General features: G+C 37.1%; 1 protein-coding gene across 2 annotated transcripts in view; it reads right to left on the bottom strand.

The window, feature by feature from the left end:
* The window catches only part of LOC575977 (probable gamma-butyrobetaine dioxygenase), a 47908-nt gene extending 28340 nt beyond the window's left edge, over nucleotides 1-19568 (bottom strand). The window contains exons 1-8 of one of the 2 annotated variants that reach the window (XM_030998585.1): nucleotides 19421-19568; nucleotides 13018-13223; nucleotides 12352-12461; nucleotides 10143-10273; nucleotides 7392-7531; nucleotides 2217-2275; nucleotides 1651-1726; nucleotides 1182-1226 (exon numbers count right to left, since the gene is read on the bottom strand). In XM_030998585.1, the coding sequence (XP_030854445.1) occupies nucleotides 1182-1226; nucleotides 1651-1726; nucleotides 2217-2275; nucleotides 7392-7531; nucleotides 10143-10273; nucleotides 12352-12461; nucleotides 13018-13203 (747 nt within the window). In that variant the 5' untranslated portion in view covers nucleotides 13204-13223; nucleotides 19421-19568. The remainder of the gene's footprint in view (nucleotides 1-1181; nucleotides 1227-1650; nucleotides 1727-2216; nucleotides 2276-7391; nucleotides 7532-10142; nucleotides 10274-12351; nucleotides 12462-13017; nucleotides 13224-19420) is intronic. The other variant, XM_030998586.1, reaches the window with a different exon arrangement.
* Nucleotides 19569-25996: the final 6428 nt, after the last annotated feature.

Raw genomic sequence — 25996 nt, 5'->3', positions numbered from 1 at the left:
ACGTTGTATGGTACTCTAGAGAAGATGGCATAAAGAAAGTCTACAAAAGGCAACATTGGACAAATCCTCTTGAGCAATTTAACTGGATGGTTGACACTAGCATTGACCAAGATGTGTTTGGGATTAAATTATTTTAAAAGCACAAGACACCGAGGTAAAATAAACACACCATGCATATGCATTTGCTTTATGAAACATGATTATATTTCCTTGGCTGCAGTGAGCTTGCTACGTTTCACATGATCCAATCAACACCATCCTATTGGTCAAGCCTCGGACTCATGAAGGAACCACTTGTTTCGTGATGGACATCACAAGCACTTCACTTTACGATGGTGAAGAGGACAAGTGGTCACTTAAGCTATGTTAATGACTTTCATGACATCACGAAGTTGTCCAGTTTATGAAACTCGTCAATCAGATCTTTTCCACCTACTGATGTTTACTTATGACTTCTCAAGAACAACAATTATTCATGCCGGACCAAAATTATGGAATAAATTGCCTCAAGAACTTCAAATAAGCCCAACAGGGTCGATTTCAAAAGAAAGTGTAAGAAACATCTTGTAAATGAATATGTATAAATAGGATTATTTGTACATAAGTCCCTTTTCTGTTTTTTTGTAATGGATTTGTTGATGTTTTGTGTCATTTTAATCTTTGTATTTCTATCTTGTTTTTAGTATATTTAAGAAACTTTTTATGTATATTTGCATATAAATTGTACTTTTTTTTTTTTAATCAGATGTGGAAATAAAACTTGAACTTGGACTTGAACAGACATTGTTGAGTAAGTAAACTTAAAACAGCTGTGAAACCTCCACAGACTCTTCTTCAGTCTGGTCGTAAGAAACAAACCATACACTTTTACTTGACTATGAAGCAGCATGTCCACAATACTTGCAATAAAGCATCTTTGGCCCTCAGAAGAATAGGTCGTGTCCATCATTATCTCAATAGCAGGACAACTGAGATATTGGTCCACGCCTTTGTAACATCTTTGAGAGATCTACACTGGTTGCCAGTTCAGTTACGGATCCGCTACAAGGCATAGCTTCATTACTCAAGTTTTACTTTAAGGAGTTAACGACTTAAAGTAGACGACTTGTACATAAAGATGGCAGGATAATGAAACGTTACAGTTGCAACATTTCTATGAAGCAAGTTAGCAATTTACTCACATGTCCATATAAAGTCTCTGTCACTGGTCCGATCATATTGGCAACCTGCACACGAAAGAAAAATCATCAGAGTGAATATAAATCAATACTCATACTTACTTTGCTCACTTTCCTGACATGGGTTTTTGAACATTCTTACTTACAGCTGATGAAAAGTTTCACATGACTTTATTTGATTAATCTTATATTTCATGAGCATGTCTGATTTCCTTTCCAAAACATTAACATCTATTTGATAGAATATACTGAATTTGTAAATCCATTTTCTTCATGACATAAATCTATACAAAAAATGGATCATATCGATGTGTTTTATATATCATGTTTAAGATTTTCAAATGTGTGAGGAATTTCTTTCTCTGTTTGTTTATGTCAGCAAATTAGTGAAATCAAAGCAATAGCATGCCATGTCTGACAGAGCCTCTAATCTACTTGATTTGAGTAGACTAGATTGAATAAATACTCGTACCTTTGTCACCGATTCAGGACACACAGGGACGTTCTTTAAAATGGTGATCCCAAATGTATTCAGATGATCAAGCCACCTATGATGTATCAACAATGAACAAAACCAGCTCTGAACAACAGTATAAAATGCTAAAAATATCTTTAGAAATCCACACCAAGCAAAAGATTCCAAAAAATACAAGTGATATTGAAATGAAAATGATCAGTTTTGTCTGGTCATTACAATAAATTATTTATCTATCACTTTGTGACAGTGCTAAGCCCTAGAATGTTATCTCATTTAAAACACTGTTCTTTTATAGGGCTACTGGAAAAAATTGTAAATGGGATGCCATTCTTACTGAGCTATAATGGCCTTCACATGTTAACCAAATTCCCAATCTCTCCAGATTACTGTAGAATATAACAAATCTGAGAAGGAGTTCTACAGTCTGAAAAAGCAAGCTTTCGAAGGGAATATAACATGTTTTGGGAAAAGTGGCAACACCAGCCTTCCCTTTTTTTTTGGGGGGGGGGGGGGGAATTGTACAAGGTTTTTCATGTGTAGATCATGACAGATATACTTACTCAAATAAGTCACCTTCGGAATTCCTGACATCTTCGCATCTGAAAGATCCAATGGCACTCTACAACATGTGAATTTCAAGAATGAGAAGAGAGAAAGAAAGTGTGACAGAGAGTGTAAACTAATTGTAAGTTAGATGCAACTGTCGTAACTGTTTAAAATCATGGTTTCATTGTATCGATGCAAAGCCTAATATTGGGATCTAGACATAATACCTGTTCTTTAACACTTCCCTCAATTAGGCTAAATGATGACAAAATAGTCATTCATATAAGTCTAAATGTACTCTAAGATGCACTCAGTCAGATTGTTAAAAATGCAGTTTCAAGAGTTCAGCCACATTGCAGGGCTAACTGTGACCTGAAATCCTACTTTTTCACCAGTTTGATGAACAATTCAAAGGATGGCTGAAGAGCTTTTCTTGTAAATTTCATCATGTTTGAAAGTAGATTTTACTCTTTGACAGGTGGAAGGCTGAAAATGAATCTGCCTGTTGAATACTTATTTTCACAAACCTTGATTTCTTGCTCATTTGTGTACTCCAAATTTTCTTTTTTCATTGTAGATTTTGAAAATTCCTTGAACCACATGGTATACAAATATACAGGGCCTGAGAAAATTTAGTTGAATCAATGGACTGACCCCATAGATTGCAGCTGCCTATTTCCTCCAGAGGCAGTTGCCCCAAGAGAAATAGGCTTTTTTCCCTCTCCAAAATGAATCCTCTTCTAGAGTAATTATGAATGATTACATGAAGAGCTCTTAACAAATCCTTGAATAAGCATTTTCCATGAGGAATATAATAACATCTATTTGAAAAATCATTCAAAACTGCACTTTTTGACAAGGAATGGTTGTTTGAACACAGCAAATACTGTCAGTAAGAGAGTAATCAATGAATCCTACAAATACTATCAGCAATCATGGAAAGCAATTAATGAAAATAAATCAGAATTACAGAAAAATTCATCTTTTTAATAGCCATTTTGTACTTAAATACATGATTTTATTACATTACATAATATGAGAGAAACAGAGGGGAAATCAAATTTGTTTTAATGCAGGTTTTTAAAACTCCAATAAGAATGAAAAAATAAATCATCTTTTGTCATATACCTCACTTAAGAAATTTGTCAAAATTGCAGTCGTGATTTTAGCCATTCCTGTATTTAATGCCAAAACCAAAATAGTCCAAGAGTGAGATCCCTCAAAATTCTGGTTACCGGGAAAATAATAAAATTTTGCTGCGATACCCATCTGTTTACGTGATAAAATGTTCTTTGAGCGAGCGCGGACACCATACAGTGCTTTTTGTCTGCAATTGAAAATTTCAGTCCTTTCTGGCAAAGATAAACAGACAGTGTCTCAGATTTTCTGTGATGTTTTAACCAATCTTTACTCGATAAAAGGATAAGGTAAGAATTCTTGGTAGATTTTTGTTTGAATTCAGCATATAAAAGGGATATCAACTGCTTTATGCAAGGGTCACTCTGTGGCCTGGACCCACCCTCCTCAGGTCATCACCTTTCTTCACCTGAGCCAATTATTTGTAACCTCAGGGTTTCACCATCACTTCATGTGCTTTACAAAAAACAAAGGCAAAGCATCACTCTTATCAGCAAATGTGTTAGTCCAGGCTTCACCCTTTGAATTATTTGCATAGGTGATGCTTCACTTTTGTCAGTTTTACATAGGTGAGGCTTCACTTGTGTCAGTTTTCCATAGGTGAGGCTTCACTTTTGTAAGTTTTCGGCCGGTCTGAAGCTTCACCACTGTTTCACCATACTGGCCATTTGCATAGTTCAAGCTTCACCACTGTTTCACCATATTGGCCATTACATATTTCAAGCTTCACGTTTTGAAATCAAGCTCCACCAATGTTTACTTATAATAGTAGACCATGACTGCAATGGTCTATAGTCATGATAGTAATTCCATACTGCTCAATAAGTACCAAGTCAACCAGGTTTCAATTCAAAGATACAGTAACATGTTTATTTTGTCAATCCAATGTTTCTACAGATATGTTGTTATGAAACTTAAAACGTTTATACAAAAGTTGTTTTAACTACAAGTCTTGTTTTCTAATACTAACTCTTGTTTTCTAATACTAACTCTTGTTAACTATAAACACTAACTCCTGTTACCTATTAAACTCTGTTACTTGGAAATGAAAGAAAATGTTCATTCCAGATCAATTTCAGGTTTGCGTTGTTAGATTTTGACATTGTGTTCATTAAAACTACACTATAAAAATAATGAAGTTGCACAAGTGCACATTTCTTTTTATACAGGCAGTACTGTCACATTATTTTTGTAGTGTAGATAAACCAAGCTAAAACTCATTTTTGGTCTGGTTTATAAAATGTTAGCTTATCAAATTTCCTATTCACAATAGCTTGGTTACACCTCATTTGTTGTAGTTGAATTCAAGAAACTTTTGGCCGGGTATTGTACGACCACCTGATGATGGACCACACAATTCAGCCTTGCCCATAACACACTAATTATAATTGGTCCGAAACTATTCAAGCAAAGCAAACCAAAAAAGAAGTTAACTCTTCATTACCTGAGAATTTATGAAATGAGAGCATTAATTATAGAGAGTAATATGCATGATCAAAGTGTACTCAATGCTTTGCTTACTTAGTCGTGGTCACTACTATGAATAAAACTTGATGGGGAAATTGTCCAGAAACAGTCAATAAGTCAACATACCAACATAATACAAAGTATAGAACTTTCCAGCTATCAAACACATTGTATGCATTTGTAAGACAAGAAAACATGATAGAATTTCTCTTCTGTACATCTGTAAACACATTATCTTTATTATAAAAACACACAATGTGAAGGTTGAAATCTCATTGAAAGCACAATAAACTGTTTACATAAAGTTCTTAAATCTGAGATTTAATAAAATAAAATTTAAATACAAGTTGTCTTGCTAGGATCTTAAATGTACACCTTTATGATGTTTAAAAGAAAGGATATTGGTGGAAATAAAGTCTAGGACAGTTTTTTTATATTAATTTTGCAATTAGAACACATATTTCCACTTATTAAAAAAAAAAAAATCTTGAAAAAAAAAAAAAAAAGTGCAAGGGGTTTTGAGAATTTATGGGTCGGTCGGGTTTGGGCAAACAAACCATTTTATTTTTGGCCTTACGCTGACCCCTCCGATGTGGCACTAGCATAAATTGTTGTAAAGGAGCCAAAAACACTGAGAACCACAATTAAAAATGATATCAGGAACTGACCACAAGGTTGAACTTTTACTTTTGTAGTGCAGTACATACATCATCTAGCTAGTACTGGTAGGACCAGGTATGACTCTGACCAAGTTTGGTCGAGATGTAAAAAAAAAAAAAAAATATCACAATTTTATTTTTAATAATTATGAAAGTCTAAAAGACGATTTAATAAAATAAAAATTGTACCCTCCACGCAAGTTCCAAAGATGTTTAAATTTGTGGAGGCCTACGCCGCTACGGCCTACGCAGATACGGCCTACTAGAAATAAATATGAACACCAATTATATTAATTGGGGGGGGATGGAAGTTTTACTATAAAAAAAAGAAATGACCTACCTGATGGGTAAAAAATAAAATTGACCTACCTGAGTAAAAAAAAAGAAAAATATGCCCAGCTGATGAGGACAATTACAACAGAACATTGTTGTAATGTCAATGAACCTAGTAAAATAGCCCTGTTGTTACTGTTGACTTGTTGTTGTTGTGAATTAGAACACAGTATAGTAATTCCACTGGATTATTATTATGAATGAATAATAATCAATATTACTTCAGTCAACAATGTCAATTTAATTGGTTTGATCAGAGAAGATGCTTCTCTGGTTTGATACATACTCTATACTACTGTACTAAACTACACTAAAGCCTACAGGTAAACAAAACATCAACAATATACACACAAAAAAGCTTGCGATATTGTTGTGTACAATTAAAATAATACATCATCCAATGTTTATTATTATTTTACCATGATGGATTGATGAAGATGTTTACAACAAACAATACACGACTAACACAAACCATCACAAACGTACACAGTATACAGTGCATATCCGCAGAATTCGTAAGGCTTCGACTCGAGCGCACGGCACTGCTGTGGCGTAATACCTTTGTGGAATACGTCAACATTGAAATCTCGCGAAAATATAGGCTAAGTTTTATGCACAGATTTCGTTAATAATCAATCGTAAAACAGGGTCGGAGTAGTACCGTCTCAAAATGATCGGAAAACTCTGAACTTTCTATTTTTTTTCAACTCACCTCGCAAAAACTTGGGGCCAAAACTTGGCACGATCTGCGCTGCGCATGCTGGGTACAATACCGACAGCTCGTAGGCTACTAGTCTCGTTTCCAGACTTGAGGCTGGCCTTTCAGGCACGTATACTGCGAATACTCACGCAACTAGTTATGTGTAGGAGACTAGTAGACTACTCGAAAACGATCTCGTGAAATCTCGAAATCAGTTTCGCTGGAGAAAAGTTCGGTGACCTCAGGACGATCACTCTGCGAGTGCATGAGCTAGTGACCGGAATAAAAATTAAATAGTTGTTTTGAAACGCACGATTTCGACATGATTCCGACATATTTTCGACGCGACCGGTAGTGGCTTCGATGTCACATCACCTGAACAAACAAGGCGACCGATTGGATTCGATGTCACATCACCAGAAAAAACAAATTACTCGTCAAAGCTTCACACATTTCATCAATTTGTATAGTAAAGCTTCACCCAATGAAGAAAAACGAACGTTAGGACTTCACTACAACAACAAATAGGTCAGGGTCAGGCTTAGGCGTCGAGTCGACGTCGATATTTGGCGACCTCTGAGGAGGGTGGGTCCAGGCCACAGAGTGACCCTTGCATTAATACTCGAGGACTGGCTGTTTCTATACTGCTCTCGGGAAATTTGCCTCCGCTGCTATCACCCCCTCGGCGCGCCACCCACCCAGGCGCGCCTCGGGGTGATAGCAGCGGAGGCAAATATCCCTTGAGCGTATAAAAACAGACAGTCCTCTCGTAGCAGTCGATATCTCTAAATTACTGATTTTTAGTTTATACTATCACAGATGAGGCCAAATTAAAAAAAAATATACTGATGACCAAAAATATGCCCTTCATGAATCAAAATGTTTTGACTCACATCTAGATATTTGACATCTCGTAACCTTGCTTTGACCTCTAGGTCAGCCGGGGAGTAACTGTGCTGCTTTAACCATGAGACAGGGAGGGTGCACTGGTGATTAGATTCTTCATTGAAGTTTATTGCTATAGAACTTGAATCTGCAATTAGGAAAACAAGATGAATATGATTAACAAGTTAGCAATGATGTACTTTTTTGTCAACTAAAGAGACTTGTGCAAAGTAGTTGAAGTAGACATGATTATGAATGCCAGCATACGTGCTGATTGAGGGGGAAAACAATTTTAACCAATTTAGTGACATACAATCAGGGCTCAAATTAATTTTTTGCCCATGTGGGGCTCTTCCATAAAAAAAAGAGCCCCCGTGAGCCTTCTCACGGGGGCGCTTTTATTGCTGACAGGGGCTCTTATTTTAATACAAATTTCCATTGAATTGGTACCCGTGAAACTCCTTGGTATTTTATCATTATCATTTATCTAAGTCGGTATTTTTCCTCTTAGAAATTTACTTGTTATATAGCTGTTATTGACTTTATCCCCGTGAGGACATTTTCTCCATTTCTTCCCGTTTTGCACATAATTTCCTCCTCATTATTCGGAGCAACCTTATTTACATTCTTTCTTTACTTTTAGTCTTTACCATATCCTTCCAAAACACAGGGGCGGATCAAGCTTTTTGCTAAGGGTGGGGGGGGGGGTACCCCAAATACGATGTGGAGCATCGTCCACGAGCCGCGTATCGGCGAGGCGATTTTTGTTGTTGCTATTTTGAACCCCTGTAAGTGGTGTTTTCCTGGCATCTACTAACATGCGGATCATCGTCCACGAGCCGCAAAGCGGCGAGGCGATTTTTTGGTGCTTTTTTGAACATCCGTTAGTGATATTTTCCTGGCATCTACTGACATCTATTAATACTGTGTAGGTCTGGACACATGATAGCATTTTTCTGTGCACATCACATTTTTCCTTGGCAGCACAAGGGGGAGGGGGGGGGGGTTAAACCCCCTAAACCGCATAGATCCGCCCCTGCAACATCTTATGCCTTCTTCTTCTTCTCAATATTGATTTACTGGTCGGGTTACATTATTTGCTGGTCTTTAAGAATCACCAGTTTTCAGAGGATTCAAACTTTCACAACGAAAAACTTCTCCATGTTTCAGTCCTTGCGCGATTGTCGATCTCCAGCTCCAGCAGATATTGGGCGTCAGCGTGCACACCGGTACTACCAGTGCAGTATAGCCACTGTGCTGACGGCCCCACCGCGAGCTTCCGTTGTTTGTATCGGGAATACTCGTAGAGATGGTAGAGAAAGCGCCATCTAAGTTCCATTTCATTGGTTTAAGGTTTAAAAATTAATACTCAATATTGTGTTAAAGTTATATCAGAAAAGATAATCTTAATTTTATAATTCCACGGGAGCGATTTTTAATTTTGCAATCGCCCCCGTGAGCAACCTGACGGGGGCGATTATGGAGCTCACGGGGGCGAATTGCCCACCGCCCCCGTGTATTTTGAGCGCTGCATACAATATACCAACAACTTGATATTATTTTCATAGTATCTGAGAAGTAAACAGTCAATAATGTTGATGAACAATGTCTGCAGAAGCTGCATGTAATTGGATTTCAAAAGATTTTTTTGTTATGCAGATAATACAAACATTTTAAAATCCTTAACTCTCTATGTAGTATGTTGTCAGTCCATCCTGAAATCTATTCATCATTTGTTTACTTGTGATAGGTTACCATCATTGTCCTATGTTTCTATTTCTATATTCATATTCAATTTTACACAGCAAAATGGATGTTTCACTGTCAGATTACTATTGTAAACGGATGATAACAATATATTTTAAAGAAATGCAATAACCCTTTTCAATTGCAAGTAACTAATGAAAGTTCTCAATTATACACCACTCATTTGAGACCTGTAACCAAAACATCCCAAACATTATAAAGATACTCAGATCTTTAAAATTTAAAGCTTTTTGAAAACCCTTTCCACTTTAACATTTCGAGATCTTAGTCAATCACCACATTAACATAATACAGTTACCACATGTCTATAATGATCATATTTTGTTCCCCTTACAATGATTTCTCATTGAAACCCATATGAATAGAACCTGCTTTTAAAGACCACTTTTCTTGTCTCCCTCGAGTGGTCTTTACATGTACATACAGGTTTAAATTAAGGCTGTGCACAACAGTGTAATGAGGTACCCGAGTACACTCCCAGGCTTACAAGCGAATACTCGAATATTCGGACACCATGTTTTTTTATAATTTTTTTTTTTTTTTTGCCACCACCATACCTCTGGAACAGTATCCCAGTTCTGTCGCCGAAAAAACGCATGCAATTTTACTTTGAGTTGCAGTTGAAGGCGCCGATTTAATAATAATAATAACAGTAAACAATGCTGCTTTAATAACCAAAGATGGCAGAATAATCCATTTTCCTCCAAGCCCAAACAGAAATCCAGACATTTGGTCCCAGTTTCTGAGTGGTGAGTTTGACAGTGCTTGAGTTTGGAAACATTTTTACCGACGGCACCATGCCAGCGGTCGCCGCTCACCCAGGCACGGGTAAGCGTCGGCCTGGACAGATTTTTTTTTTTGCGGCCGAATATTCGGGTACCCGAGTAGTTGTCAACCGTGCGGGTACTCGAGCATTTGACTACACGTCGCAGCCCTAGTTTCAATGTATATATGGATGAGAAGAAAATGAGTGAATTATCAAATCAGCTTACTATGTTGGTGAGAAGATGAGTGTATTGTGAGTTGAGCAGGAAAGTCTGTGACTGTGACTAACGTTTGACCTGAATCGGGCTGTTTACATGCACTGCATTGACAATTCATCCTCAACCATGATGTATTATATCTGAATGAGATGAAGAGAGAAATTAAGTTAAATATTGAAGAAGAAAAAATGATACGACAGGCATACATGAAACTGTATGCTGTCTTAGCTAGCAATAATGAAACCATAGAGGAAGCTCAATGCAGAGTATGAGTGAAATACTTTCAGGATAAAAGACAAAATTGAGAATGCACGAGTAACATACCTGTCTACTAAATCCATACTGAAAGCTACATTGATCAACACATTTTGAGCCTCTACCAAATCATGACATCTCAAGACAGCTCTTAAAGGGATCGTTTAACAATGTTAAATCTGAGATACACGGCCCTACGTGTTATCAGTGTCTGTGATATGATGTAATATTGAAGCCCTAAAAAAATTGCGCTTCAAAATTAGCAAGAAGTGCCTCAAAAAAATTAAAAATCTTTGAGTGACCGGTTTTACCATACTCGTTTCCCCCAATATTTCCCCAATAGACTGTAGTTTTATGAAAACCGTCAGGCGTTTGCATTTGTAATTCCAATCATAAATATCTTGATAATCAGACAGGCGATCGGCTTGTAAAAGTCACGGGATTCCTGACTGACCTAAAGGTTTATAATTATCATTGCATCATGAGCTAAATCCAGAATATGTTTTCCGAATCCGAAACAAAGTTACCGGATCCCTTTGAGAATTACTTGACTTTGAGAAAGTTCATAGGAGTAAGAGAAAGTTTGCTTGCTGAATCTTAACCCTTTGACTACTGAATTCTCTTATTCCCATAGGCTAAGCGTAGGGACCACCCTGTTCCTGTATGCAAGAGGTTCAGCACAGTATAAGCTTAAATTACATGTTAAGATCATCAAAACAAATAAAAGTATTCTGTAACATGATCCCCCTGTTATCCACATTCTAACAGAATATATGATGCAATAAGATGGTGTCTGTCATTAAAATGACATCCCAATTCTCATGAAATGTACTGTAGGGTGACTTTGGATGGGGAAGGTGATAGAGATTGACTCAAAATGCTCTTATGATTGACAAACATATGTTTTCGTAACTATACTGATTACTATAAAGTTTCAAACGAAAATTGGTATTCCAGATAAAAATTGCAAACTCACAGGCAAAGCTATACATTGCATGAATTTTTCAGTCATTTGATAATCCCAGGTGTCATATCCCACTATGTTATATCATTAAAGATTTACTTTGTCAATAAAAATGAGTACAGCCAGTGTCATGCTACCAGATATAACCTTTAGATTGCATATTTCATATCTTATCAGTCTTATCATTTCACACAAAGTGCAAGAAAGCTGTAGGTAATTGATTCATCAAATTAGTAACTTTACTTTAGCAGATATCATATTGTCATTGACCTGACCTTCAACTAATAGAACATGTTACCTTCCTTATCATTTCATCAAGAACAGCGGCTCACTTTGTGTACCGTGACTACAGATACACCACATCACTATCCCACGGCTCTTGTGGCAGCACTAGGGTGGGACACGCTTCACACACGTCAAATCCTCGACCAATGCACCCTTCTCTACAAGATTCATCACCGTCTTGTCTCCATACCCAAACCAACTATTGTCATCCCTGCTACATAATTCGGAAGACACGACCACAACCTTAAGTATGTTGCAACTATCGACTCCTTCAAGTTCTCATACTACCCAAGAGCAATAAGGATCTGGAACCATCTGCCAGGCTCAGCAGTCAATGCAAAAGGAATAACCAACTTCAAGGAGGCTGCTCTACCCTCCATCAGAATGATACAGTCCCCTGTTGGTACTTACATCATATAAGCTTACTAGCTTGGTTTTTACTTGCACAGGACTTAGCATATTTTACTGTAAATTAACAAATGCTGTGTCCACACACTATTCCAGCAATTCATGACACTCCTTGTAGTTACTTGCCTCACCTATCATCCCAGTATAGCTTCCTGAGTGATCTGCCAAAGGGATTACCCAACCAAGTACCAAGTACCAAGTACCAAGTATCATTGACTTGACCTTCAACTTACCTACTAACTGCACTGTCAGACCATGTGACCTTCATCAAACATCATTTCATCATTGACTTGACCTTCAACTTACCTACTCACTGAACCATCAGACCATGTGACTTTTAGAACCTTGTTATCATTGTCAGAACTCAGTTGCTCAATGATGAAGCTGGGGTTCAATTTTTCTGCTGGCTCCACACCCTACAAGTAAAGGAACAGTGTAACTTTGGTTAATGACTTAACTCATTGAAATCCATGTTGGGTATATCTTATACATATATTCTTTAATTGTCTAAATGAAAAGGTTTACCCATATGAGATTTACATCTTTGAATTATACCTACAATAGTTTGGATGTCCAGTGTGGCTGGCACTAAAAAACAATAGTAAAGTTAAAACAATCACAACTGTAAACAACAAAAATTAAAAGAAACAGAAAAGACTAGAGAAAGTAATACAGGCAGACATGCATAGGGATATGGAGGATACCCACACTGTGATGGAGAGAGATGGACAGGAGAGGGATAGGAGAGAAGATAGTTGGAGACCTACAGATAGGGAGAAAGGAAAAGATGGAGGGGGGTAGAAAACTTAAGAGAAGGAGTGTAAATATAGAGGAAAGAGACTATGAGAAAGATGGGATGAATTAAAAGATGAATGGAAAGTGAATGTAAAATTTTGAATTCTGCATAGAGTACATGCCAACTTTTGCTCCAAAAAAAAGTACACAAAAGTAGATAACCAAATTCATAATTACCGAAGCATGATTCCATCTTGTGTTAGTGAAGCTTGGCAGCCACCGTCTCATTTCATCATGATGTCTTATACCAAATCCATGCCATTCTCTAGCCCAAATACATTGTTGGACTTGCCTTCCAGGCAGTCTACATATATGCTTCGTAAGCAGTGAACTCCTAGCAATACACTTCCTTGCCCAAGCCATGGCCCATTGAGCTAGAGAGCCTGTGAGGAAAATTAATCATAAACATTGAATGGACAATTTTGCAATAAAAAATGTAAATCAAAAAGTTGTTTGAACAATTTTCAAACGGCTATGAATTACATGTACATCTTGACGGCTGGAATATTCTGACTTATTCAGAGAGTCGAGTACACTACTACATGTCGAGGCAAAACACCTAATCAATGAGCACTAGTAACAGACGTATGTGAGAGAGAAGCTTCGCCAAGCATAGAAATTACAATAGTCCAGTTACTCTTGACCAATATGGTTGGACCTGACAGACCGAGACGGGGAAAGGGAGGATCGTTGGCCGACAACTCCCCGAGGCCCAAGTCTTCCTCTACCGTCAATAAATCTGCTGCTCAATCTAATGATAAGGATGATGACTCTACACTGTCTAATGCTATCCAGACAGCCATTGATAAACTGCTCACAGATGAGAAATTCATTTCGAAATTGGTTTCAGCTATCAAAACCAAGCTGCTGGATGAAATATGTGAATCTTTGCGATCGGAAGTGAAAGCCTCGTTGAAATTTGACAACGCCAAAGACAACATGGCGTTGTTGGAAAAGCAAGTAGATCTTGTTGAGGAAGCCATGGATGAGGCTGAGCAAAATTCGCGAAGAAACTGTCTAGTCTTTGCTGGAATCAACGACCTTGATGTGACCGTCGAGAAAGGTGACATTGATAGATGTCATCGACTTCGAAACGTGAACAGATATACTCTGGTGTGCCCCAAGGGTCTATCTTGGGCCCACTCATTTTTTGCTTATTTCTTAATGATAAGTGTAACTTGAAATTTAGTAAACAAACCAAAATTGCTCTGTATGCTGATGACACGGCATTGTTTTGTAAAGGTAACAATTTAAAAAGCAGTCAGAAGAAACTACAAAAATATTATGATTTACTGCGTAAATGGTTTGAAATAAATAATATGGAAATAAATGCAAAGAAAACCAAAGTGATGGTCTTTGGAACGAAAAATAAAACTAAGAACCAAATTTTGAAAATCTGTCATAGACGAGACCATCTTGAGAATGTTACCGAGATCAAATATTTAGGCGTAACCCTTGTCCAAAGTCTAAGTTGGACACCACACATATTGAATGTGACTAATAAGATTAATCGGGCTATTGCACTAGAAGGATTAAGAGTTATTTGAACCAAAGCCTACTGAAACATCTTTATTACTCCCTCATTCTTCCACATATAGATTACTGTTCAGTTGTTTTGGGCAAGTGCAAAAAGAAAGATTTACTCAAATTACAGAGGACGCAAAACAGATATGCAAGATTAGTCCTTAATGCAGACTATCTAACCCAAAAAGACATCCTTTTAAGCACTCTTGAATGGCAAAGTGTTGAAAATAGAATCATCTACCACTACTGCATTTTCGTCTACAAAATACTCAATAATCTAGCCCCTTATTATTTAGAACGTTTTGCTTGTACGTCCAGTTTACTATGTTACTCGTCATTCGACCTTAAATCCCTTATTTATCCCGAAACCCAAGACTGAATTTAAAAAACTATCTTTTTCGTTCATCGCTCCAAGCATCTATAACAATCTACCGACTGATATTCGCATGGCAACTTTACTCCAAATGTTCAAAAAACAAATTAAATCACTCCCTCTACTTTAATCCATGCACTGGTACCTAATGTTATAATCATGACTTATTACAGTTAGTTTTGTTTGTTTTGTTTGTTTGTAGTTGTGTAGTCTGTAGTAGTTTTATTTCTTACCTTTTACCCTTTTGATTTTATGTCTGTTCTTTATGGCATGTGTATTTGTATTTGTATTTTGTATTGTATCAATAATATCTTAAATGTTTAATATTTCAGGCCTTATGTTCATTTTGATCTAGTTTTTAAGTTGTTTTAGTTCTCTTACGGTATATATAATGTCTTTGTTTTCTACAATGTATTCTATTTTTTGTAAATCTTTGTATGTACAGGGCTCTTTTGTAAAGCAGGCCTCTGGCACTGAAAAGACTACCCTGTTTTTTAAATAAAACTGAATCAATAAATAAATAAATGTCTTTGGTGAGTTACAATGATCAGGCATGTCGATTTGTCACATCTCATTGCTCCTCATAGCAGAAATTAAACCACCAAGTTTTGTAAGTTTTGTAATTTTTGGGGTAGGTTAGGCCTATGTACAAAAATTGAATTGTCCCGATTTATGTTTCTTGAGAATGTGAATAAAGCTTAGTACATCAAGTATTCAACAAAGACCCTAAATAAAATTAAAATTGAAATTAACTTTGATAATTTAAAATGACAATCAAATTCAAAAGTTTTTTTTTTCAAATTAAATGTAGATTCTAGATCTAATATCCCAATTTCCTATCCAAATTAGAACACTCACTGACTCAGGTTTGACCGATTACCATTACAATAAAAGGCAAGTTGCATGATTTGTCAAAGGCTTTTTCCTTTACATTAAAGGTAATACAAAGTTTTGGTATGGGGTCAGGAATTTAGTTCAAAAAATCAAACGAATGTATTGGAAGCATATATGCGATCCTACAATATTCATTGATCGTTGTCGCGGTTGAAATTGAGTCTAAAGTTATGAAATTGTAAATAATAAAATCTTTAGGCCTATGTTGTATAGCTCCCTTTCAAGGTCAAGAAATTAATTAAGCTACATGTATAAAACAATGTTTCTTGACTAAAATCAACCGATTAGCTATTCCTGTTTGGAAATTATATATCACAACTACATATTCTGACATTTTCATGGTTGCAGCTACCATTGTACGGCCGTAGTCGCTAGATCCTATTTGAAATTTATCAAAATTTACCAGGAGTACCGGTAAATCTTTATATTCAATTTTTCTTGAAAGCAGTAGATCTAGTGTTTTAGGGGCTAAATTTTCTAGTGCTTATAATACATCTATAGGGCCATCCAAATATATCAAAATTGTAAAGAATCACTATCCACCCAATTTTCAAAATTTTTCCAAAACTTTTTAGGCCTAGACCTATTAGTAGTCTAGGTCTATTACCTTTAAGAAAGTCTTATCAAGATTTTTCTCGAGTTGTGTGGGCAGACTCTTCTTTTTAAAGGTCCATTATCGTGATAACAGTGCGCCAGCGAAGTTTGGACAGGTCAGAATGGAACAATTCTTCACGCAGATGGCAAACTTAGGATGGCATGGTATGATTCGTTAGAAATAGACTTTTCGCGACAAAATGATGTAGGCCTACTAGATTCTAGGCCTACATTCATTATTATCACTAGACCGAAAGCTTCAGTCTCTATACCGTCGGTTGTTCCACTGAGACTACGTCTGGCTCCACTAGACCTCCGGTTATAGAGACTGAACGATCGCCTATGCCAGCCTATGTTGAAGATATCACGGCTAGATTTTAGCCGTTAGGCCCCTCCCACAAACATGAACAAACTTGCCACGGCCGTATTGTTATGCCCCCAAAATCCCCCAAAATGTCATTTTACCTCGTGCATATCCAATTTTACATTAGGCCTAGGCTATAATACATCGGTTCCACTTACTAACTTGATTGAAATAATCCGTTTAATGGTCCCTTTTAAGGAAATTATGGGTCAAAATCGACATCCATGTTGAAAATCTTGCAAGCCGTGTTAAACTCTCGCTGCCATGCCGTCAATCTCATATCTTCTAGTCTACGCCGAAGGCAAAAATGATTATGAAGGAAAAACTGTGATAACGCCATTACGAACGTGTAGATGGCGTTGATGTTGATTTTGACCCATAATTTCCTTAAAAGGGACCATTAAACGGATTATTTCAATCAAGTTAGTAAGTAGAAAAGGGTCTGTCGAATCATCCTTGGTGGGTATGACTCCTACCGCGGTGCTTTGGATCACCTCCGTCTTGATTCTCTCCACTCACGACGAGAAGGTCTTCTCCTCTCTTTTGCACGTGACCTTCTCACGTCAGCTCGCCATCGTGACTTTCTTCCAAAATCCCGACGATACCTGTCTGGAAGGCAGTTACGGAACTCTCATCTTCTCCATGAACCAAAATGCAGGACCACAAGATATTACAATTCTAGTATCCCATCAATTGTTCGTTTACTAAATAAGAATCCCGACCTCCTCATATAGGTCTAGCTATTTAATCCTGAACCTCTATCTGAATTTGTATCTAGTTTTATGAATATAGTTGTGATAAATATGATTTTAATAAATAGAACTTTGATAAAATGCATTTTTTAAGAATTTGATTTTGTGAAAAGAAATGTAATTTTTAGAAATATAATTTAGTTAAATGCAATTTTTATCCGATAAATTATTATAAAAGATATTTTCATTGCCAATCTATGCAACTCAAAAGAACCATGTATATTATCTGACTTTTTAAATTCAACTTTGATAAATGCAAGTTGATCAATGCAATAATTATTAATGTTATTTCAATAAATTTAATTTAATAAATGTAATTTTATGTTTTCAAGCCGGGTTTTACATCACGTATTCATGAAGATCATACATAACAATATTTAATAATTGTATTTTATCGAATTATTTTGTATATATACTTCATGTAAATGTTATAGTTTAATCATTTAATTTCAATTTTTTAATGATCAATAATAATTTTTCTCTTAATACATTATCAAAATGTCCTGCTCCGACTCTCAAACTGTATACCTGATCTTACACCCTTTGAATTTTTATTTATTTCATATCCAAGTATGCAAACCGAACTCAATATTATTATTGTTTTCATTATCTATGATTTATTTACTATGTACTGTTTATATCTGGATTCATTTAAAAGTGTTTAAGCATATAATTATATTTTTTATGTCTATGGAATTATTTTTACCTTGTAAATTCACTTGTATCAGCCTCCAGCTGTATTGTTGAATATTCGAATAAAACCTTATCAAATCAAATCAAATCAAATCAAGTGGAACCGATGTATTATAGCCTAGGCCTAATGTAAAATTGGATATGCACCAGGTAAAATGACATTCTGGGGGATTTTGGGGGCATAACAATACGGCCGTGGCAAGTTTGTTCATGTTTGTGGGAGGGGCCTAACGGCTAAAATCTAGCCGTGATATCTTCAACATAGGCTGGCATAGGCGATCGTTCTGTCTCTATAACCGGAGGTCTAGTGGAGCCAGACGTAGTCTCAGTGGAACAACCGACGGTATAGAGACTGAAGCTTTCAGTCTATATTAGCACTAGACCGAATTTTCCGTCTCTTTCGTTCGTTAGCCTCTTATTGGGGTAGGGTCGCCGGCTCTCTCTTTAGAGACGGAAACCGTCTATACACTTTCCCTTGATAACGCCACGGCCATTTCAGGTCGTAGCGTTTTGCCCCCAAAATCCCCCAAAATGTCATTTTACCTCGTGCATTTTAAATTGTAAATTAGGCCTAGGCTATAATAAATCAGTTCCACTTACCAACTTGACTGAAATAATCAGTTTAATAGTCCCTTTTTAGGAATTTATGGGTCAAAATCGAAATCCATGTTGAAAAAGATTTTCAAAATGGATTTCGATTTTGACCCATAATTTCCTAAAAAGGGACTATTAAACTGATTATTTCAGTCAAGTTGGTAAGTGGAACTGATTTATTATAGCCTAGGCCTAATTTACATGTGGATATGCACGAGGTAAAATGACATTTTGGGGGATTTTGGGGGCAAAACGCTACGACCTGAAATGGCCGTGGCGTTATCAAGGGAATGTGTATAGACGGTTTCCGTCTCTAAAGAGAGAGCCGACCCTACCCCAATAAGAGGCTAACGAACGAAGGAGACGGAAAATTCGGTCTATATTACTTAGCACCTGCTTAATTAATTTTCAGAGAAGTTATCTCTGAAAAAACTGCTCAAGCAAGCGCGAGGGGAAACCGGGCAGGCTACTGCATTTATGCTACGTATTATTTGCACTGGACTTTATTTTACTATTGACTCTGTATTTAAACTGTCAAGTCAAGTGCTTCGTATCTTGTATCATGTTTGTCCACACACTATTTCTGCACTCCATGGCACTCCTTGCACTTTCTAGCCTCACCGGCTGCGGTAACGTTACTGGGCCAGTGGGCTCGGCTGGGTCGCTGGGACCGATTCCCTCCCGGCTATGTTCCCGTTAGCGACTCACCCGACTCACCCAACAGCAAACAGCTGCAGCTCGGCTTTTTGACAACTGAAATTTTTGATTAACCATGTGTTATCATTATCTCACCTTTACCTTTAGAACCACCGAGACACCTCGTGACTTATCTGTGTAGAATTATTCTTATTTGTATGCACCACCTGAGCTCGGCTAGCTGAGAGCAAAATCCACCGAGGCTTGCATCAATGTGTAGATTGCGAATGTCGCATGAAGGCTAGTCAAACGTCAGATTGATTGTGTACGGTTATTTTGCATGCTTGATTGGGGGGGGGGGGGGGGGGGGGGGGCTTCTCTTATTCAGCGACCAATAAGCACTAGCTCGCCAGCCGAAGATTGCTATTATTTTGAGGGAATGGGAGGATAGACCCCAACAAATTCTCTCAAGTTTACTTTAATATTCTTGATCATAATATAAAAATATGTTCTAAACAGTTTATGAAATTGTACTTTTGTTTTCTTTTTATTAATGCAATTTCAATGTACAATGTATCCAGTTTTGTTAAGAATGATTTGTACAATTAATATGTATAACTTGATTTGAAGAGAAAATAATAAAACATTTCTTTCTACAAAAAACAGCAGAATCCTTCTTAAAAAGTTAGAGTTGGAAGCTAGGAACTAATCTGCTTCTGTGTATAGGCTACTTGGGAAGCTCATTAATTTGACAAATGATTTTGAGAACTGTGTTTATCGCTTCATAATGTTCCCTTTCTTCCCAGTCCCTATATTTCTCTCTCTTTCTCTCTTTCTCTCTCTCTCTCTTTCCCCTGTTTTAAAAGAGATATATTTTTAATCACCTTCTCAAACAACAATATATACTGTATTATACTTTACTGTTTTGGTGGCAGCACCAACAAAGCCTTGGCTTTTCTGGCTGTCTCCACATTCATATGTATTTTTGTCAGTGTTGTATTCTATTGTAAATGTTTCTCTTTAACTATGTTTTGTATTTGATATGTTTGTTATTTGATGTTTTTATGAAGAATGAAATAAAGATCAATTCAATTCAAATCTCTTTCTCTTATATAGATCGTAGCTCCGCGATGAGAATTCAAAGGGGATATAATTATGGAAGGGGTCGGAGTATAGCGGGGCTTTTTCATTGTGGCTAAACCAATACTGGCTGGGAAGTTTGGAAAGGCGCCATATCAACTCGGGTGGGAAATTTTAGATGGGTCCTAGCCTCCTAGGCATGCAAGGTTTGGATCATATAGGGTTGAGGTGGATCCTCTGAATGACATCTACTGAAAGAGCTTCGGGGGAGGCAGTCATGAGGGTCTAGTGCAAAAAAAGGGGGGATGGGGTACCTGCAAGCTCCCCCGCAAGATCCCTGTGAGTGAAAACAATACATTTAATTGAATAATGTCTAAATAAGAATTGAGTCTTCTGCGCAATGCGCAAAGATTATTTTACTATGACTTTTCAAATTCGGGCCTAAATTCGACGCATTTTAAGACGAGGGGGAGGGGAGGGGTCTTGGGTTAATCTAGGATTGCTCGAAAGGAGGGCCCAAATTATCCCCTCATACACGAAATTACTCTGGACGGCACAAGACAGAGACTAATGTCTGTGAACTTGAAGCAAAATACATTTTTAGAATAAATACTTGCTAATTTGTCATGCTCTTCCTCTATATAAGGGGCATCCCCCCCCCCCCCCCTCGTGGATGAGAACGGATAGTCCTGTTCATTGATATTAATGAATCATTGAAACAAAACAACCGTACACAAGACAGTAACTAATGTCTGTGAACTTGAAGCAAAATACATTTTTAGAATAAATAATTGCTAATTGGTCATGCTCTTATTATACGGGGCATCCCCCCCCCCCCCCCCCCCTCGTGGATGAGAACGGATAGTCCTGTTCATTGATATTAATGAATCATTGAAACAAAACAACCGTACACAAGACAGTGACTAATGTCTGTAAACTTGAAGCAAAATACATTTTTTAGAATAAATAATTGCTAATTTGTCATGCTCTTCCTCTATATAAGGGGCATCCCCCCCCCCCCCCCCCTCGTGGATGAGAACGGATAGTCCTGTTCAATCATTGAAACAACAACCGTATGATCCACCGTGTAATGTTTTTAACAAGAGATGGCGCTAGATCACTTTTCTCATCGTCTCATCTTGAATGGATCACCATAAAAGGAGATGAAGTCAGATCCTTGCTTGTTATGTTTTCTGTATAGGTCTAAAGCAGGGACTTGATAGAGACGGACTGGAATCAAGCCGGCGAAACCCTTGTAATTTATTCAACGCATTCGTAAGTTCTAACGCGTAACAATGGGATGTGTAACATTCCACTTGGCTTTGAAGTTCCACGCTCCGAACCGCGCTTCGACTGCGGGGACTTTCGGAAGCCAGGCACCAGTTTTACATTTATTACAAAATATTAAATTACCGGCAAAATTATTAGTGTAAATCAAAAACTTTGTATGGGGATTGTATTGGGAAAAGTGCATCTAACACATTTCCAAATTTAGAATTCCGTCCTTCCTATAATTTGTGTGCCAGAGTTGGTAAATGAAAAATTACATCCTGACAAAAACTCAATAGTTTAGGATAATGCGCTAATTAATTTTGTGCATGTTTTAATGTCCCGTTATTTGATCCATGATATACAATTTTCAATAACATAAGGTTTGCTAATGCGTGTTTTTGCGTGTTTTTTGTATTTTTGAAGTTAAAAAAAGGATGAAATTACAAGTTTTGTTCGCTTGTTCTACTCTTTCCACATTCAACGATGGATGAGAAACCATTGTAAGGGACAGCGAACAGTTGCTGTGATACCATTTTCTGATGTAGGAATTCTAAATCCTGAAATTTATGCGCTCTTTTATCTCACCACCTGGTCAGCAGTTGCAGATTAGCGCATAACTTTTCGGCGGCTTGGAGCATGCTGGGGTCAAAGGAGAGCAGCTTGATTCCAGTCCTTGTCTATCACGTCCCTGGTCTAAAGTTAACGTTATTTCCTAATCGTGACACAAATTAGTTGATGCGAAATGTTAAAAAAGAGAGAAAATGTTAGAATAGCGTATACAACCGTGAATGTTTATTAGTTGCAGTTACTGTACTATACAAAGGCTCCCCGGAACGGCTTTTCAAATTGGACGGTGAGCTACGGTGTTTACAATCAGGTAGGGCGTGGGGTCCAGGGGCAAAGGTCTGGGGGTGGCCCAAAGCTGGAGCAAAGAGGTGACAATTAACAGCCAGAGTCCCTATTTATCCAGATGATCCCATCAAAATATGATGTGGCTAGTATTAATTAAGGGCGTGTTCTGCCACTTATGCACGAGGAATGCTTAGTCTTAGGGCTCTTGTTTGCTCTTTAATTAAAAAAAGCCACAATCCGGGCAATTCAAGTTAAATTTCGAGGGATAGGTAAGTGTTTTTATCGCTCACGGTGGCTATATTGAAGCTTTCTGAATGGCTAAAACTCGAGAGCTTCCGGGGCTCCGACTCCTGAAACACTTGAGACGGGGCACTGTCCCTCCAATATTATTAACCCACCATGAGGACCCCAAGACATGCGCTGGACCCTTTATCTGTAAAGATAAAAATGGGTCCCAAACAACCCTCTGTTTTATAAAATTGGATGACGTTGGTGTCCCGACAATTCATCAAAGAAAAAAAATCAACGTACTAAAAAAAAAAGGCATTTTGAGAGTTTTGAGAAAATTCCGTCAAATTCCAGGAAATTTGGTGTTCTTTTTATAAGAAAAAACCCTTTTTTGACAAGTGAAAGGACTGACCCTGGAGGAATCTGCTTCAAATTTGTTATCTTCCTGAGGTCAGATATAGAACTAAAACATGCCTCATTTTCTTCAGTATACATTTTAAATTTATTTAAGGAGTAGCCTTGATTGAGTCGTACCCGGTTTTCTAGCAAATCATTGTACTTATTTTGTTTACTTAAAGGGACTTGGTAACGGTGTAAAGATGAGAGAAAATAGTGCTGAGGTAAAATGTCAATTTCTGTTTTATTAAAAATATACCAAATAAAAAGTCCAAAGACTAACGATACTTGGTTCATATTGTATCATATACAAATACATTAAAAACAGTAGATTTAAAAATTCAGTAATAAATTAACCCATTTGCAGACCAAAAAATGTAAAGGTTAAATTCCAACGGCATTTGAAAGAATACTAATTCACTTTGTCAGTGAATAGAGAACGAAAGAAGAAAGATAGAGGGGAGAGGGAAAGGATAAAGAGAGGGGGGAGACAAAAGAAAGATAAGGGATGAGAGAAAGAGAGAAATAGACACATTAAGAGAGTTCAATTTATGACAAAACAATGTAGGGGGAGAGCGGGGAGTGTTCGCCCTATTTTTGATATCACTCTTCTAGAGCCGTCATTTCATACGCAGGAAGACCATGCTTTTTCATGTATCAAGTCATAGGTATATTGTCTAGCTAATATCCCACTCTCACTGGAGTCAGTCACACAGTTTTCACAAAAACGAATTAATATAAAGTTAATTACGACAAAAGGGCGAAATTGCCCCACCCTGGGGCTGGTTCGTCCGTTTGGCGGGGTAGGTACGCCCAGTTAGGGAAAATAAATACACGAAACAAAATAGTGTTTTAAAACTTCAAAACATTTATTTAAAAGGAACTAGAGCAAACAAAATAATCTCTGACGAAGGATGGGAACAAATAAGCTGAACCAAGATGTACTTGGCGTAGAACAGCTGGTGATAACAATAGGCGGACTCTGAAAAAGGAAAACAAAACTTATGTCAAAATAAATAAATATTATAAGTCATAAAATTATGAAGAATCAGATCAAGTTGGATAAACACAGTCGTCACTCAACTTTACTGAAGTTGGCAGGTAAGGGCCTGTATTTTCACTTTCAATAAAAATCTAATAATTTTGAAGAGCCCCAAAGGTAGAAATAACTACATTGAATGGGGTATAAGTTCGCCCCTCAATGCGGGGTAAGTCCGCTCCCGGAAAAACGGGCGAACTATATAGCCCCATGGGGCTGTTATTGTCGTTTATCTCGTTCTAGCAAAATATACAACCGATGTTGACTTGTTTCAACATTTTTTAATAGACACATACCATACCTTTTTAACAACAAAAACTACCATCACCATCTCCATCAATGTCTACAGGTAAATACAAGAAATGTAAATACAATTTTTTTTTTTACTTACGTGGCCTTGAAGTGGAAATTTTAGCGTAATTTTATTTATCAAAAAGCCATTGTCCTCTTGCTGTTGTATGTTGTGCGGTGTGCATGGCTAGTTTGTCATTACATCACCGGCGAAAGTTTTATCCAATCACCGCAAGGCTGAGAATCAAGGGGTGGACGGACTTGCCCCCAGGGCGGACTAGCCCCGCTCTCCCCTAAGCAAATGAACGAGAATTGAGTCGATTCAGCTTAATGAAGCATTGTAAAAGTTAAAATGCACTTAATACGAAAATGTCAAATGATACATTAATACGAATGCCATTATGGAATCCTTATTATACTGTTTAACATTGGTGAAAATCATTAATGAGTAATTATCACATTGTCAGAAAATTGAGAAAAGGAAATACAAGACAGAAATAGAGAAATAGTGGGAGAGGGGAGGAGGGAAAGGAGAAAGAAAGATAAAAAGCTAGAGAAGGGAGAAACTGGGAGAAAGATAAAGAGACAGAGAGAGAGAGAGAGGGAGAGACGGAGAGAGAGAGAGAGAGAGAGAGAGAGAGAAGGTAGTGACTTCAATGCTAAATGTAAGATAATCTGAAAGCTTGAGTGAAAAAAGACCATTATTGACGATAAAAATTGGGAAAAAACTGATCTGATTGATATCTTAATTCTCCCAACTATATATATTATTATAATTCAATTACTTTTTAGGTGAACGTAAATCGTCACAAGGCAATGAGAATTGGCTTTATATACCATTCCAGACATTATTTTAAGTGTTGAAAGATTTTTAAAAGCCTATCTTTTGTCTTATTTTCATGGAAAAACGGTTGGGAAAATTCAAAAATGGTTGGGAGAATATACTGTTAGCCAATGTTAGAGGGTGATGCACTGAGACGCCTTCCTAGAAAACCATTATTTTAATATCTTCGTGGTTTCAGAATTTGAAGGGTATTTTTTGCATGTAAGAGGGTTAGTACAGTAGGAAGATTAAGTAACATTTAATACAAAATTACGCAATTTTAAATCAAGCTGCAACGATGTATACCGAGTCACTTTAAAGGTACTATGTCCCTTTGATCTCGAGGCAGCAGAAAGCAAGAAATTGTGTAAAAAAAGGTCCACAGGAGTGGTTGTTAGAAGCTTTTACTATAATAGTACATAAAACTCGCATTCTCTCCAATAAATTTTGTACAAGAAAAGGTTGTCTTGAGAAATACTATCTTTGCGGATGGGGGTGCAGGGGGAGAGTCTTTGCCGAGAGTCTTGGGGTGGAGCCCCAGGAAGTTCTTGATATAATAACAAAAAATAAGAAGTTAAAAAATAGTCGTCACGAGCAATAGAAATTGTAATTTCCTCCTTGAAAGTCACATAGCCCCTTTCATTTCAATTTAGAAATAACCTCTGTTTCTCTCTTAAAGACAATTTGTGTAGAACTTCTGTTTTCGTATTGTTGTACTTTCGTCCACAAACTTATTATATACAGTGCGTCC

The sequence above is a fragment of the Strongylocentrotus purpuratus genome, unplaced genomic scaffold (genome assembly GCF_000002235.5).
Source record: "Strongylocentrotus purpuratus isolate Spur 01 unplaced genomic scaffold, Spur_5.0 spur5_scaffold_5, whole genome shotgun sequence".
Taxonomy (NCBI): Eukaryota; Metazoa; Echinodermata; class Echinoidea; order Camarodonta; family Strongylocentrotidae; genus Strongylocentrotus; species Strongylocentrotus purpuratus.
The sequence above is the reverse complement of the archived record's forward strand: the minus strand, read 5'-3'. Positions and strand labels throughout refer to the sequence as shown.